The sequence below is a fragment of the Podarcis bocagei genome (genome assembly GCF_964188305.1).
Source record: "Podarcis bocagei genome assembly, chromosome: Z".
Taxonomy (NCBI): domain Eukaryota; kingdom Metazoa; phylum Chordata; class Lepidosauria; order Squamata; family Lacertidae; genus Podarcis; species Podarcis bocagei.
Window position 1 is genome coordinate 49,858,960 of NC_138140.1, and position 16,894 is coordinate 49,875,853.

Genomic DNA, 16,894 nt, shown 5'->3' on the forward strand with positions numbered 1-16,894 from the left:
TACTGGCTGGGGTCACATGATGGAATATGGGGGATTGAAGAGTTTGGTTTCCCTTTCTCCCAAGGTGGGGAGAATGACCTCCTTAAACCTGGTAGGACAGCTTACTCTATGGTCTTAACCCCTTCATGCATTAATTAGACTTCAGCATGTTGGTTATATGTATGAGGCTGATTTATCCCACAAAACCTTCACAGGAACCCTGTAAGATAAATTAGACTAGTTCCCAAACCTTTTCAGTCTCACCCCCCTTTGGTTCCATAAACTCACCCCCAATGCCCCATACCATACCTCATAAGAAGCATTATTCAGAATAGCATATTGCACAACCCAGTAAGGAAGTTAATAACGCAATAAAAATCAGAACCGTAACAACTGTTTGTTTATTAAAAATCTAATTAAAACTGTTTAGTTTAATTAAGTCAACAAAACTGATGAACTACACCAGTGATATTAGCTTTTCCTGCTACCCCCTTGCCTCATAGCACACATCCCTCCCCCAATTAATCCCACCACCCACTTTGGGAACCCCTGAGTTGGGCTAAGAGAGATTGACCTGCCGAAGGTCACCCAGACACCTTTGTGAGCGAGTGGGAAGGAAACCTGTGTCTACTCAGTTTTAGTCTGCCAAGGTCCCATTTTGAACATTGGCTGCGTTCACAAGGCAGTTAATTCCACTTCCCTGGTAGTTTCCTCGCTAAATTCCCACATTATATTTGAGATATGATATGATGTAAAAGCCACTTCTGAAAAAATTCATGGAATCTAGTGCTGCTTGCCACCCCTAATCTCCACGTGGTGCAAGATTTCAGGGGTTCCAGAAGCTTACCCAGCATTCCTGTTTTCTTTTGGAATCAGATGCAGTGGGGACTATGTTGTCTTTCTAATATATGGTTTGTTTACACAAATACAGGGGCATAGTGGGGCGGGGGTGGGGGGAGCACGAACCAGGAGCCCCTACGCAGGCACCTCCAGTGCAGCATGGCCCAGTGCTCCTCTCCATGGGCTCCACTGCATTGGATGGGGGGGGGGGTTGTCCATAAAGGGTTGTGCCAGCTGGCTGGGCTTCCCCCTGAGCGGGCAGGCAGGCAATCAGCTCAGCATAGCCCTGCTTTGCTTTTATGGGGGTGGATTCGCTCTGGCAGCATTGGTGGCGAGGGTATGGGCTGGTGCGGCAGGCTCTTACACACACACACACAGTGTGTGCCCATATGCGCAGGACCACCAGCAACCAACACTATGCTGCTGCACATCTTTGCAACCTGAGCCTGCAATGGAGAGCTTCACAGCATTGATACCCAAAAGGGTGGTCTTGCTACTGCCTTGGATTCAAATAGAAATCACACATTGCTCTGTTTCTCTTGGTCCCCAGCTTGCAGCTTTGCTTCTAGCTCACATCACTTCACTCTCAGCTCTCAACTTTGTCATAATCTTCCCATGAGTTGATGGAGGGGACTCCGCTCCACCTTCTTGCACAGAACCTTTTCCTTTGTTCCTTTTAGTGGTCTATCACCTCACCAGAAGCCAACTTGGCTGTTCCAGGAATCTGAAGAGGACTCAGGCATTCATCCTAATCCTCCCCCCAAAACTCATAACATCAGTGTATGTTTAGCACTCATTTCCATATTGCTAGATTCTGGGGAGTAAATCTGCTTTCAGCCCCCTTAACCCAGAAAACTTTGGGAATAAAGCAACAAAGTAACAGTATACCAACATACTGTTGTTTCCTGCTCTTATCATGGGGATCTGATTTGGAAGCCACCCAGAGTGGCTGGGGAAACCCAGTCAGATGGGTGGAGTATCAATAGTAAAATAATAATAATAATAATAATAATAATAATAATAATAATAATAATAATAATAATAATAATAATAGAATAGGATGTCCCTATATTCATCAGAGAAACGTTGGAGGGTATGGCAATGTTGTCCAATGATGCTTGTTGTTGTACCACAACAGACCCACTGGTGTGAATAAGAGAGATGGGGACAGGGTGCAGATTTGAACCCAGCTTCCCCCCCCCCCCGCTTCTGTTGTAATCTGGCCCTTTTACCTTTACACCACAATAATTCTGAGTAAACTGGATACACCCCAATGCCTCACTAGCCTTTATTTTAAGTTTCCTGACTAATCTCCATTCAAGATATATGGGTAAATTGATTCCTATCCCCAAACTAACAAACAAAACCACCTTTAGAACACTCAAATGCTTTTAAAAGTTATTTTGGCAACCGTTTCCATGGTAAAATTACAGGTGCCCCATGATACTCATTTGGCATTTGTAAGAAATCAATCTTTTAATGTGGTAGCCCTACATTAAATCCTATTTAAACACCCTAGGAGTTGGCTAAGGTCCCTTTGTGCCCCCCAATAAAATATTTTAGGGGCTGCTTGGTCCCCCAGTTGATGGGCACTGCCATTCAAAGGGTGTGAATGTGCAGCGTCATGTGATCTATTACGTGGGGCGGGGCGTACCTGGGTCTATTTTATTGAAGTTGGCACCCCTGGTAAGTGCTACAAGCAACTCTCTAAAATGTTTGACTTTACCCCCGATGGTACACTCTTTCATTGTATCTGAAGGCAGGCAGATGCCAGCAATAAGTGTGGCAGCACCCACACTTTGGAACTCCAGGCCGAGTGAAACATCCCCGTGGCAGTAGTGACATCAGGCGGCGAGCCACCTTCGTTGTACTCTTTCCGCCTTGTGCTAAAACATTTTCCGTTAGGCAATCCTATCCAGATACGCTGAATGTTGACACGTTTCAATCTGGTTTTTAGCTCACTGATTTAAAAGAACAAAACACCCGTATATTTAAAATAGTTGTTCTTAAATGTTTTTACTGATAATTTTTATTGTTGTATTCTTTTTGTAAGGTTTTGTGACAATCAAGCCTTACAATAAGACCTGAAAAATAAATATGATGCTTGTTTTTTCGCCCCAGGACACAGTCGCTCAACCTTCCCGCTCCCATTAAAGGTCCAGAGTAATGATGAGAAACGCGCGTCTACTTCCTCTTCGCCCCACCCCCTGCCTTCACCTTGGGACGCGCGCATTGCCATTGGACCGTGTCCATGCACGCGTGGCAAGGCCTGGGCGGCGCTTAGGCAAGCATCTGTTGATCGAATAGTGAGGGAAACACATGGCAGGTACTCGCTAAGCTTGGGCACTGAAGGGGGAAAGTTTTGGGTGGTCACTTTTAGTTATCAAAGGGTGCTGGCAGCATCCTGGAGGTGGGACGAAACTGGACACGGCATGGGGTGCGTGTGGCCGGGGCCACGTTTCCTGGCTTCAGAGCCTCTGTCTCCCCTGGCAAAGCATTTGCAGCTCTCGCATCCTCTGCAAAGCCCCGGGATCGAGGGGTGTTTCCCCGTCTCGTCCCGTAGGTTTGGTGTGCGTGGTATCCAGCGTCCGTGAGTCTCTTTGGGAAACGAATCGCAAAAGCGAACGTGGCTGCCCTTTTGGGGTGCGTTTGGAAGAGTGACATTTCCAGCCTTCTTGGAGAAAGGGTGGGCAGGGAACACCTCCATCGCTCTTTGGGCGCGTGAACCCCGCCGGCCGGCCGACTGGCCCGCCCAGAAAGTCGGAGCCCGGCCCCTTTGCCCTCCTCCGCCTCTTCCCCGCCCTCCGTCCCTCCGTCCGGACAGGGCGGCCCCTCAAGGCAACGCCACCCACCCAGCCTCCTCCCCTCTTATCTCGGAGAGCGTAGTGGAGATAACGGCGGGGGCGCCCCCGCCCGGGCCATGACCAGCCGGAGAGGTAAGAAGGTGCCGGGGGGCGGCGAGTTGTCGTGCCCGGGCCCTGAGGCGGAAGGGGGCGGCTGTGGTGCGCACTGTTCTCTGTGCTCTCCCCCCCCCCCAAGGCCTCTGGACCCCTTCCGCGGCTAGAGAGTGAATGCCCATGAATGGGGCCGTGTCTTTCCCAAACTTATTGCAAGGCAGTAATTTCCTGCTGCCACCTGAGAGGCCACCTTTTGATCTTCCTGGCAGGGCTGGTGTGAAGCGTTTCCCGGAGACAAAGTTGTGGGAAGCCCTTCTGGGGGCACCCGCCTGGCATCCTGTATGGGGTTGCCTCCAGAATTTCATTGACAGGGTTTCTGTGCATGTTAACAGCTGCACCTCAGGGAGAAGCATTTTCCAGCAGGGACAAAGTGCTGGAGTCAAAGGCCCAGAAGCCGCTCTCTAACTTTGCTACCTGCTACTGCACAGTAATGTGATTTGCACACCCAGCCACGATTACAGCCATTGAAGGCCTTGGCTAAGAGACCTGGGGAGGCTCAGACTCAATAGCATCATGAGAAGCAAAACCCAATTCTTCCCTATATCTATTCAGTGAAAGTAGAACATTGCTGAAATCTTGGCATTGATAAAAAGACTGCTTATAAGTTTATAACATTTTTCAAGTTTATAATAAGTTTATAACATTTTTCAAGTTTACAAAAGTATGGAATTAATGGAGACATTCACCACATTCATAGAGGAATCATTGTACTACAGTATATGCAAAGTCAGAACAGTTTCTATCAAGCTCTTTTGGATGCAAACTTCTCAATTATACTATTAAAATCAGTAACTAAACTTACCAGTAAACTTACAATATCTCTGTTTGAGGGTTGAATAAAATAATTGGTTTACACAAGGTGGAATTTTGAATAATGTTTTGAATAATTTTCTATAGCTGTTTCTTTTGCAGTTTATTATTAACCCCCCCCCTTTTTTGCAAGAGGCTGATGCCCTCTAGTTTATGAGGCTGTGGGCTCTAGCCTGCTCAGCTCATACGTAAATCAGGAACTGTGCACACGCATCCAGGTCTGGGATTGTCACTGCCACTGCAGTGCCCATCAGATTTGTGGACTACAGCTCCCATAATCCCTGACCATTGGCCATGCTGTCTGGGGCAAATAGGCGTTGTAGTCCAAAATGTTTAGAGGGCAACACATTGGTTACTCCTGGGATAGAGTCCTGGATTGTAGGTGGTGAGATTCAAATCCCTGCTCAGTCCCAAAGGAATAAACCTTTTACCTGCCACTGCCTCTCAGCTGACCTGCCTTGCAAGGCTGTTGTGAGGATATAAAAGGGAGGCTGCTTAAAGAGTGGGGTAAATACAGTGGTGCCTCGCAAGACGAAATTAATTCGTTCCGCAAGTTTTGCCGTCTAGCGAATTTTTCGTCTTGTGAAGCACGGTTTTAACGGTTTAACAAAGTCGCGAGACGTTTTCGTCTTGCGAAGCAAACCCATAGGGAAATTCGTCTTGCGAGGCAAATCGAAATCGGAAAAACCTTTCGTCTAGCGAGTTTTTTGTCTTGCGAGGCGTTCGTCTTGCGGGGCACCACTGTAATATACCGTATTTTTTGCTCTATAAGATTCACTTTTTCTCTCCTAAAAAGTAAGGGGAAATGTGTGCGCATCTTATGGAGCAAATGCAGGCTGCGCAGCTATCACAGAAGCCAGAACAGCAAGAGGGATTGCTGCTTTCGCTGCACAGCGATCCCTCTTGCTGTTCTGGCTTCTGAGATTCAGAATATTTTTTTTCTTGTTTTCCTCCTCCAAAAACTAGGTGCGCCTTGTGGTGTGGTGCGTCTTATAGAGCGAAAAATACGGTAATTAACAACTTCTTGCAGTGCTTCTCTATCCCTGGGCAAGGAGGAGCAATGATCTGACTCAGTCCATTCTCCGAGCAGCCTTGGTCTCTTGTCAAAAAAAATATGTAATGGGCGGCTTAGATGCCCTTTATTTATTTCACAAAACTTACCGTATTTTTTGCACCATAACACTCACTTTTTTCCTCCTAAAAAGTAAGGGGAAATGTCTGTGCGTGTTATGGAGGGAATGCCTACGGGTGGCATGCCTACGGATTTTCCTCCTCTAAAAACTACGTGCGTGTTATGGTCGGGTGCGTGTTATAGAGCGAAAAATACGGTACATACCGCTCAGCTGTGATAAAACCTTAGAGTGATTTACAAAAAGAAGAAAACCATAGGATTATCAGTAAAGAAAGAAAGAAAAACAGTTGAAAATAAGTGTTTAAAACATTCAAAAAATAATTGAGATCAACAGCAAGCTAATGAGCAGCTTAAAACACATGTTAACATGTCTGGCTAAGCTTGACTAAAGAAAAATGTTTTTTAGCAGGTGCCAAAAAAAGTACAGCGAAGGCACCTGCTTGATGTCAATAGGCAGGGAGTTCCAACCTGCAGGTGCTGTTGTGCAGAATGAGTATTATGTGGCACCTGCAACAGTCCTAGTTCCCCAGATCGGTGCAGTTGAGTGGGCATTTGGTAGGGTCAGGCGATTTTTCTTAAAATAGAATGCCCACCCAGTGCCTGCATGGAACAGAGAAGCAGGGTCTGGGTGACTTAAGGTAAGGACGTGTGTTTCTGCACTTGGAAAACCCCTTATATTGCTCTGATCTCATGAAGCCTTCCAACAGTGTGAACTAGTGTCTTTTTAATTCTGAGGGTGGCACAGGAAGAGGGTGAACCCTTCTGCAAGGGTTCTGGGCAGAGAGGTTGTCCACCCCTACAGCAAACAGCAGATAGCTGCAGGTGAGTAATAAGTGCTTTCCTAGGATGCACTGTCCATTTATGGCAGGGGACACAATGTGGGTCCCAGCCTAAGAATATCAGAAGAGCCCTGCAACTAGACCTGCCAAAGGCACATTTAGTCAAGTATCCTGTTCTCCCAGTAGCCAGAAGGATGCCCCGATAGGAAATCTGCAAGCAGGACCTGAGTGCAACAGCAGCGCTCTCCCTGCTTGTGATTCCTGGCAACTGGTATTTGCACTGTTCAAAATTAGCCAGTCACATTGTGCACCTGCCTTTCAACCACTTGTGACCAAGCGAAGATGCCTAGGTGCCAGGATGGCACCTGATATCTCCACCATCTGGGGATCATCGGATCTGGACTGCTTTCACACACTAATACCTCCATCCCATAGAGTTCTGTCAGTTATATTTTATTTGCACAATTGGGATGAATTCCTGGAACCAAAATGCCTATTTCTGTGCAGCCTGAGCAAGAGCAGTCGCCATTAAGAAACAGAGATCGGAAAAAGCCAGTATATATGTGGACTGTGCCTGGATCAAGTGATTCTTCTTCTGTAAGTGCTCAAAGCTCAAAGCTCACTAGTCATAATCACAGTCAGTCCATCATTTGAAAAATAAGACTTTAGAGCCAGCTGCCCCCAAGATGGCAACTAGATATTCCATTTTGACGACTACAACATTGGTTTAAGGAGCCATTTGGCACCTAACTTATATATCTGAGTTTCTAACACAGTGAAGCATGCTGCCTCCAACCGTGAAGGCAGAGCTTAGCTGTGTTCATTGTCCTCCACGCAAGTAAAGCACGATCCATAGCCCACTTGAGATTCCATAGCAGACAAATCAATGCTTATGTGGCTGGCTTTGAAACAGAAAGGTTTGCAAACTCCTGTACTGGAAGAAGGAAATCTCCCAACATCTCCAGCTTTCTTCCTGAGGTGTGGTGGCATGTTGTGAGAAGTGATTGTCTCAGGGTCCTGAGCACTTGCAGACACAGCCCTCTTGTTCTGGGATCTGTACCCCCTGCTGGGAGCAAAAGAGCTACAAGGTCAGAGGATGGGCTCAGCTGCCCTCTTGTTTGACTCCTCCCAGGAGCTGGTACAGACGCCCTTTGTTTTAGGGCTGTCCCTCACAAAGGGAAGCCCCCCTCCATGCGCTGGTCTGGGGGAGAGATGCTTCTTGAGGGCAGCAGAACCCACAGGAGACTAGGGAGGCATCTGAACTTAGCCGCTTGGTTGATCAGGATCTCTGAGAGCCCTTTTCTAGAGTTTTAAGAAGCTCTCTTGATTTTTTTAGGGGGACAAAATAAAAGTGAGTGAGTGTTTCAAATTAAAAATGCCAAGTATATCAGAATGAGAGTAAATAGGGAGAGAACTCCAGCCTTCCTGTAGCCAGACAGCTTAGGCACTGGCTGGTGGTCCGAGGGGCTCAGAAGGGCCCTCCACCAGCCTGACCCAGCTGCTGCTTCTTCTTTGGCAATCCCTAATAGCCGAGTAAGATTGTCTTCCCTAAACACGGTTTTAACAATGAGTCGGTAAGTGACTGTGGAGGCCAGTTCTGGACCCACATGTCCTTCCACAGTGGGGGCACAGTGGAGTTTGAGTGTCTCCAAAGCCCATGGCACCTTTGGTCAAGGCTGTTCTCCAACTGGAGCACTCACAGGTCAGTGTTTCCCAGTTGTTGGTGTTTATACTACATTTTTAAAGATTTGCCTTGAGAGAGTCTTTAAACCTCTTTTGTTCACCACCAGCATTACGCTTTCCATTTTTAAAGTTCGGAATAGAGTAGTTGCTTTGGAAGACGATGATCAGGCATCCGCACAACATGACCAGTCCAACGAAGCTGATGTTAAAGAATCATTGCTTCAACAGAGGTGATCTTTGCTTCATCCAGTGCACTGACCCAGTTGCACTGCTGTTCACCACCCTCCCCACGCTTTTGAGAGGCAGTGTTGCTTTTGGATGGGAGTCAGTCTGAGCCCCCATCCACAGGGGGACTCCCTTCCACAATCTGGTTAGGGCTGTAGCTCTGTGGGCCAAAGCATTGTGTTTTGAATGACTTCCAAAGGGGGAAAGGCCATAACTAAGTGGTAGAGCCTCTGCTTGGCATGCAGAAGGTCCAGGTTTGATTCCTGATGGCATCTACAGGGAGAGAACCCTGCCTGAAATCCAGTAAGTGCTGTCACAACCACACCATGCATTTAAAGCACTTTTAAAGGGCACTTAAAGCGTGTGGCTTTCCCTCAAGGAAGCCTGGGAGGTGTAGCTTGTTAAGAGTGATGGGGGCTGTAGTTTGGTGAGCAGTTAAACTACATTTCCCATGATTCTTGGGGGGGGGGAGCTGTGTTCTTTAAATGTGCATTGAATGTACAATGTGGATGCAATGTGGATCCATGGTCTGATTCTGTATAAGGCAGATAAACCAAATAGACCAGCAGTATAAGACTTGGTCTAAGGAAATCCGGTTTGTTTGTTTGTTTGTTTGTTTGTTTGTTTGTTTGTTTGTTTTTAAACAAACAAACAAACAAGCACACACTGGAACCAAGTTGCAATCGTGGTTCGTTGTAAGGTGGATATAAAACAGGGTTAGGTGAATTTGTGGAGAAGGGCAGCTGTCGGCTGTGACAGTGAGATGGAACCTTCCTTTCCAAAGGCTGTCTACCTCTGCCCACATAACAGGGGCAAACGATGTCAGCAGTGGGGCATGAGGGGGCGTGGCCTGCTGCCTAGTTAGGGCTGGCAGCACCTGCCTGTGTGCAGGCATTGTGCTTTATAGCTCTGATCCTGTCTTGGCAGACACCCAGCGGGCTGTGGAGATCCTGGCAAGGTACCAGGGGAGTCTGCAGTCCCCGGCGGAGCGGCCTCTGCAAGTCTCCATCGAGAAAGTGGTTCACGTCTTCCAGAGCGAGCTCTTCCAGGCGCTGCTAGGTAAGGGCGCCTTGCAGCTGTACAGAGCCAAAGCACCTGGGCATGCTTTGTGGGCAGATGGGCAGGGGGTGGAGGGCGGAGAGCAGTAGCTGTTTCTGCACCTCTTGCAGGTCTCCCCGTGCCAGAGCTGTTCGTTATACAGGTGCTCGGATGAGCGGCTTCAGCGATTTGTACACATGATCATGGGGTTCTGCTACCTTCTGTCAAGCTGGCAGGAACTAGAGCGGGCTGTGCTGTCTGAGCAGAGCTTCCTATACAGCTGTTGATGATTTACCTGGCCATAGCCATGACCCAAATCAAATTTGATTGGCAGGGGAAACATTGGTTCCTCCCCTCCCCCCAGCTGGACTATAGAGCAGCCTTTGCTGACCTGAGGTCCTCCAGCTGTGCTGAACTGCAACTTATTTGTTTATTTATTGCTCCATATACACCTTCCGTCTCTCTCCCTCCAAGGGGTTCTCCTGCCCTTCATTTAATCTCCACAACAATCCTGTGAGGCTGGGTTAGCATGAGAGGCAGTGACTGGCCTAAGGTCATCCAGTGAAAGCTTCATGGCCAAGTGTGGGGATTTGCACAGTGGTTTCCAAGTACCTGGTCCAATGCTCTGACCACTGTACCACCACTCGCTCCATCAGCCCCAGTGATGGGAGTTGTAGTCCAACACATCTGGAGGGACCCTGGTTGGCGCTTTCCATGGTTCCCCCACGCCCTCAGTTCAATAAACTTATCCCCAATGCCCTCACCCATCCCTCTAAGAATCATTATTCATGATAGCAGCTTGCATGACCCACTGCTGTTGGCATCCCTATGGCCTGAGAGACAGTGGGGTGTGCCTCTGGGGGTGAAGTCAAACTGCTGCATTAGCAACACCAAAGGGATCTCTTTGGGGGGCAAGCCTGGGCGGTGTGTCTGGAGGCCCTGGGCTGCTCAGATGACAAGACCCCTCTCAACCTTGTCAATCTGGTTCAAAGGAAAGCAGAGCAAGGTGTTTGACACCCACTTGGCTGCAGGAGTTGCCAGAAGGAGGCCTACAAGGCACCATCCAACCATCTTAGGGACACCACTCTGGATTTGTGTAGGGTTTACTCCTTAAGGAAAATAATAGCACAATAATATTTTTTAAAAAAGAGAATTAATTGCATGTTTATTCAAAATCCAATTAAAGCAGTTGAGTTTAATTGATTCAGTGGTGCCAGCTTTGCAATTTCTGACAGTCAATTAGACCCTGCTCCCCACTTTCCTTTTAGCACCCCACTTTGTATTCTGCCTCCAGGGGGCAGTACCTCCCACTTTGGGAGCCACTACTCTGTAGCATCAAATGGCAGCTGCTCTATGTAGGACACAGAACATTGTTGGTCTATGTCCCTCTCCTGCCCTCTGGTAACAAATGCTTGAATTACCTGGGAAATTATTGATGCAACCCTCAAGCCCCACTTCCTCCTTGACTCCCCTTTTTTAGCCATATCCTCCTCCCCACCCCAGTCTTCTTAAAAAACAGTAACCAAGGGGAGTGTCCTAAGAGGTAGGGAAATAGGTAAGGTGCCATTCATGCTAATAATAGTGTTTGTTATCTTTCATTTTCAAGTGCTTTACACAATTTTAGCTACTGGTAGTACTATCAGCAGCCCTGTAGCATGTCTGTATGGTTGTGAATTCATGGGGATTGGTCTGCATGATGCCCAAATCTCCTCTTAATTCCTGGGGTCCTGGATCTATCAAGGGTTACAATCTAATGGAGGATTCAATTGTTGGGCTAGTCAGGCAAGGGTCATAGTTGTCATCTAAGTACCTTAAGTACAGTTGGTCATTAGTATAACAAAGAAAATGGCTCTGTGCCAGAGAGCAGATGGGTGGTGTTAAGTTAGAAAGACAAAAGCCAGAGTGGAGAGTTGTGTGAGAGAGAGCGCTGGAAGTTAGAAGCAGGTGTAAGCCAGAGAGGGAGAGCCATGCTTGATTTCTCCTGGAATCCAAGGCTGTGATTGGGACAACAAAGACTTTCTTGGTTGTTAATGCTGTGAGCCCCTCCAGCGTAGGCTCAGGTTGTGTATATGTGTGAATAAGCCATATGTCATAAAGATACCACGGTCTCCGCTGAACCTCATTCCTAGGAAACTGAGCCATGGATATATATATGCCTGGAACCCATGCTTTATAGAGTTTCCTAAAAACAAGGATAGCAATAGGCTCTGTTTCAGTTGTTGACTTTAAAAATTGGGGAGGTGGTGGGAGGAGATTTTGAAGAAGGTTTTGGTGGACCTGAGCCACATTTACACCATACATTTAAAGCACTTTAAAAACTCAAGGCTTCCCCCAAAGGATTATGGGAGCTGTAGTTTGTTAAGGGTGCTGGGAGTTTTCCAGAGTATTCCCCTATTCCCCTCAAAGCTACAATTCCACTATGTGTGGTTGGACCATCAATCCCTCTTCACGAGGGACTTGGGAACTGTAGCTTTGCAAGGGGAATAGGGGACCGCCTAAAACCAATCTGCACCCTTAACAAACTACAGCTCCCAGGGTATTTTAGGGGAAGCCATGGTTGTTTAAAGTGGTATTGCCATGCTTCAAATGTTTTGTGTGAATGTGGCCCTAGAGCAGGGGGATGGACCTGCACCACTCCCCAATTGTTGGCCTAACATTCTGGGGAGAAAAGGGGCTGACCCTTCCCAGAAAGAGGCACACCCTACTCCCCTAGTTTGCAATGCTGCTCTAGGAGCACCAGTTGGCATAGCAATAAGAGCTGTCCAGAGCCTATGCCCCCTGGGCAGGATACATGAGGGGGAATTTTGGGGGATACTAAATGGGATACTGTATGTGGGTTCCTATCCAGTTAATTATCAGGCCAAGGCTTGCTCTGATGGCGTTTCCAGGTGGGAGCCAACTGAAGGAGGGATTCAGCCCTGCCCAGCTCAGTGGGAGCAACCAGCACAAGAGAGCAGGGCATGTCTGGTCGTAGCAAAGCCGCCAGCTGCTGCTGTTGCTGCTTCCACTCAGGAATGTGAGACCCCGGCCCTGCGCACAGAGGAAATGCCTGGGCCTCCACCTCCCCACTGCCTCCTCCTCCTCTCAGCTTTTCCTGGCTGAGCTTGGGTAGCTGCCAAGTTGCTCCCATTCCCCTTCAATAGGCACAGTAGTGGTGGTGACAGCGACACACCAGCCAACCGTTATAAGTGAGGGCACATGTCAGGTTCTCTGGGAAGCCCCTGCTTGCTGCCTAGGTGGCGTTTCCACGTGGACTCTGCTGCTCCAAGAAGATTATCAAAGGCAAATGTGGAAAGGCGGTTTCTGCACGTGCTGTGGAGGGAAACTTGGGGCAGGTGGGGCTCATCCACTTGGGAAGGTAGAAAATCCAGAAGGAGGACTACTCTGGTCCTAAACCTCCACTGCCTTGTGGAATATCTTCAGGAGAAGAAAAAGTTAAGAAGCAAACTCTACATAAATCCAGAGAGGAGTCCCTAAGATGGTCGCCTACTTCCGGCAACTCCTGCAGCCAAGCTGGTGCCAAATGTCTTGCGCTGCTTTCCTTTGAACCACATCAGTGAGGCCGAGAGGGGAGTCTTGTCCTCTTTGCAGCCCAGGACCTCCAGACTCACCACCCAGGCTTGTGCCCTGGAGAGGTCACTTTGGTGCTGCTAATGCAGCAGCTTGACTTCACCACCAGAGGTGCACTCCATTGTCTCTTGAGACAGATGGATGCCAGCAACAACTTAAAGGGCAACTGAAAGTGACCTCTTTTGCTGGCAACTCCTTCCTGTAGGGCAGGAATGATTCTGCCTTCCTCTGGCTCTGAGCAGAGCCCCAGGTCTTCCAGATGTGCAAGAGCTGGGATTGGAAAAGAGAAGTTAGCAATGCATAGCTGTAACCATGGAGTCGGTTGTGTTGCTGCTGAGCTTCCTGCCTTGTGGGCAAATCTCACTGAGCTTGCTGTTGCTCACCTTGCTGGCTATGCTGACACCCCTGACTCATTCACCCTGCCCAGGCCTTGAGTGTTAAGAATCTCCCAAGGCAGCTGGAGCAATTCTGTTTCCTTTTGCATCTACATCTCTCTCGGCCTGTTTTTCAGATATCCAAGAGTGTTATGAGCTGAACTTGCTCTCTGCTTGCAAGCAGGATGGGGCCATGGATCTGGAGAATGTGGGCGATGCCAGCAAGAATCATGACCGTAACAGATATGGCCTACAGGTGAGAGTGTGGGCTTCTGCTAAGGCCACCTTCAAGTTCCCCCCACCTCCATCCTCCAAGTCCAAGAGTTAGGGAACCCTTTGTGGAAAGACTGTGGTTTCATCATAGAGAATCTGTCTTCTCAGGTTCAACTCCTGCTATCTTCAGGTAGCACTGGGAGAGACCCCAGAGAGCCTCTGCCAATCAATGTTGACAATACTGAGCTTGATGGTCTGGCATCGCCTTCTCCTAGGTGTGCTGTTTAAAGAGCATTCATCCTGATAAACTTGAATAAATGTTTGTGGGTTGGTTAGACAGTGTCAGCTATTTAATAATTTTGATGTGTTTGCACAGAGGTTAGACTATATTGCATCAAGGGATTGTTATCCCACACTTTCCTGTCACTTTCCTTACTGCAAAAAAATAAAAAAGTCCAGTGGGGGGAGGAGAAGCAGGTTCACAGAGCACCAAACCAACTTTAATGGTGCAATCTGAACCCTCGGGTGCCTTCTTCAATTCCACCCGAAAACCAGCCTGGGACTGCCCAGCCTGGGATAAAGCAACTTCCTATGCCAACCTTCAGTCTCAGCGACTGCTTCATGGGGGCAGACCTACTGAGATGAGCTGCTGTGCTCATGCTCATTAGGCCTGACACTCCAATAAGTCTGTGCAGATCGCATTTTTTTGCAAACGAAGTGTTCACTCCATCTTGCATGGTATTGTTTACTGCCTGCTTGCTCCTGACTACTAGATGGACCAGCCATCTAACACTGCATTAGATGGCTTCATTTGTTTCTGTACAATCACTGTTAAATGATGCAGGAGAGGTGTTCTAGAGGTGGGCTGGGTGAACTTAAGTGCCCTCCTGGATTAGGCCAAAGGCCCCCCCCAGACCAGCATGGTGGTCAACCAGATGCCTTAATGGGAAGCCCGCAAGCAGATGGTGATAGCACTCTCTCCAGCTGCATTTATCAGCAACTGGTATTCAGAGGCATAAGGCCTCCAACTGTAGAGGGAGACAGTAGCCACCATCGGTAGCTTGGTGTTCCACTGGGTTTCACTTTTGTGCATTCTCACATCCCTTTCTCATAGCATTAGGAATTGTGGATATCGAAAGAAACTGAAGATTGGAAGGTTCAGGACAGGCAAAAGGAAGTACAACTTTGTGAAGTGCATAGTTGAACTTTGGTCCCACATGCGTCAGTGACAGCCACCAATGTGGGTGGCTTTAAAAGAGGATGAGACAAATTCATGGAGAATAAGACTTATCAACGGCTTCTGCCACAATGGCTGTGCCCTGCCTCCACGGCTGGAGGCAGCAATGCTTCTGAATGCCAGCTGCAGGAAACCACGCTAGGGGAGAGAGCTCTGGTGTTTGGATCCTGCTTGCAGGTTTCCCACAGGCACCTGGTGGGTCACTGTGAGAACAGGATGCTGCTCTATTTGGGCCACTGACCTGACCTAGCAGGGCTCATTTCACCTTCTTACAAGTATGAGGATCTGAGCCAGGCAGGTTGCAGTTCTGTCTCAGAAGTGAACTCTCTTCCCCTTCCTTCTGGCTGTTTTCCTTTCCTGTAAGCTGGGAACAGAAGGTGCTTGCTGCCAGCTGAGCCCTCTTCCTCTAACAAAGTTTAAATATTTTGTTTTCAGGATGTCAGGTGGCCTATGGTGTAAAGGTTGGAGAATCCCCAGAGCCTTTATTGCAGGGGTGGGAACCATTTTTAATCAAATGACCACATTCTCTTCTGAGTAACCTTCCAGGGGCCACATGCCGGAAGTATGTGGGGCCAGGGGCAAAAGTGGGGGCGGGGGGAGGAAGGAATGTAAACCTTACCTTTGTACAGTAGCTGATTTCACAGCATTATAGAATCTTAGAGTTGGAAGGGACCCAAGGGTCATCTAGTCCAACCCCCTGCAATGCAGGAATCTCAGCTCAAGCATTCATGAAAGATGGCCACCCAACCTCTGCTTAAAAACCTCAAATGAAGAGAGCCCACAGCCTCCCGAGAGAGTCTGTTCCACTGTCAAACAGCTCTTGCTGTCAGGAAGTTCTTCCTGATGTTTAGTTGGAATCTCCTTTCATATAGTTTAAATCCGTTGGTTCAGGTCCTACCCTCCACAACAGGAAAAAACAACCTTGCTCCATCTTCCATGGGTCACCCTCCTCTGCACATATTCCAGCTTGTCAACATCCTTCTGAAATTGTACTGCCCAAAACTGGACACTGTATTCCAGTGTGGTCTGACAAAGGCAGAATAGAGTGGGACTATGTCTTGCCTAGACCTGGACTCTGTATTTCTGTTGATGCAGCTTAGATTAGCATTAGTTGTTTTTTGTTGTTTTTTTGTTTTTTGGTGCTTCTTCACACTGTTGACTCATGTGAAGCTTGTGATCTACTAAGACCCCTAGATCCCTTTCACATGTACTACTGGCAAGACAGGCCCCCCCCCATCCTCCTCTTTGTCCTCCACCACATCCTCTATTTCACCGTGTTTTCCTCTCTGTCCTTCATCCAGATGTGCAAGAGGCATCATCAGAGTTCCAAGCACACATTCCAGCCGGGCAAAAACAGCCAAGGGGTGTGTGCGCCTGGGGATGCAGTGCAGCTTGGGGAAGACTCCCAAGGGCCAGATGGAAAGGTCTGGAGGGTCACATTTGGCCCAGGCTTGAGACTCCCCACCCTTGCTTTATGGTTTCTCTTTACTCTTCTCCCAAGAGTAAAGAAGTAGCCCTTTCGCTGCTACCCAGCCCCCAACTCCTGGGGAGACTTTTGCCTATAGACAGGCATGGTATCATCATCCTCATAGGTTTTGCAGATTTGTTGTATCTCAAAAGCCTGCAGAACACCTTTGATGAGACGCCAGTACTGAATAAAAGCAGTGAGTGCATGCAGTCAGGTTGACCGGGCTGTGTGCACCAGTCCACTTGGGAACTTTGCTATCTGTCTTTCCAGCCTGAGAGCAATTGGCAAAACAGTCACAGGAGGGCGCTAAAGGAAACCCTGTGTTTTGTCTCTCTCTGCCTTGATGATGCTCAGGCTCATGCCTCCTTTCTCTCCAGAGGCAAGAATGCTGCCCCAAAGGTCCAGACTGTGGACCAGATTAGCCCCTGACTTCGTTTTGGGACCTTGGCCATTAATGATAGCGCAAGCCAACAACCTAGGAGTTGCTTGTCTCTGTTCTCAAGATGTACCCTTTCCATCCTCCTTTGTCTCACTATTGGAATTGGGAGCCTGCTGCCACCCTTGACAGTGAACATATATATGCCCAAAC

At 48.2% G+C, this 16,894-nt stretch overlaps 1 protein-coding gene across 6 annotated transcripts in view; it reads left to right on the forward strand.

Annotated features, from left to right (window-relative positions):
* The first annotated feature begins 3,633 nt into the window (after positions 1-3,633).
* Positions 3,634-16,894, forward strand: part of DLG3 (discs large MAGUK scaffold protein 3) — a 124,058-nt gene continuing 110,797 nt past the window's right edge. For 5 of the 6 annotated variants that reach the window (XR_014004455.1, XM_081180412.1, XM_081180422.1 and 2 more), the window contains exons 1-3: positions 3,634-3,755; positions 9,333-9,464; positions 13,525-13,643. Coding sequence is in view for 5 of the 6 variants with exons in the window: in XM_081180412.1 (XP_081036538.1) it covers positions 3,740-3,755; positions 9,333-9,464; positions 13,525-13,643 (267 nt within the window). In the remaining variant the exon portion in view is untranslated. The remainder of the gene's footprint in view (positions 3,756-9,332; positions 9,465-13,524; positions 13,644-16,894) is intronic. The other variant, XM_081180420.1, reaches the window with a different exon arrangement.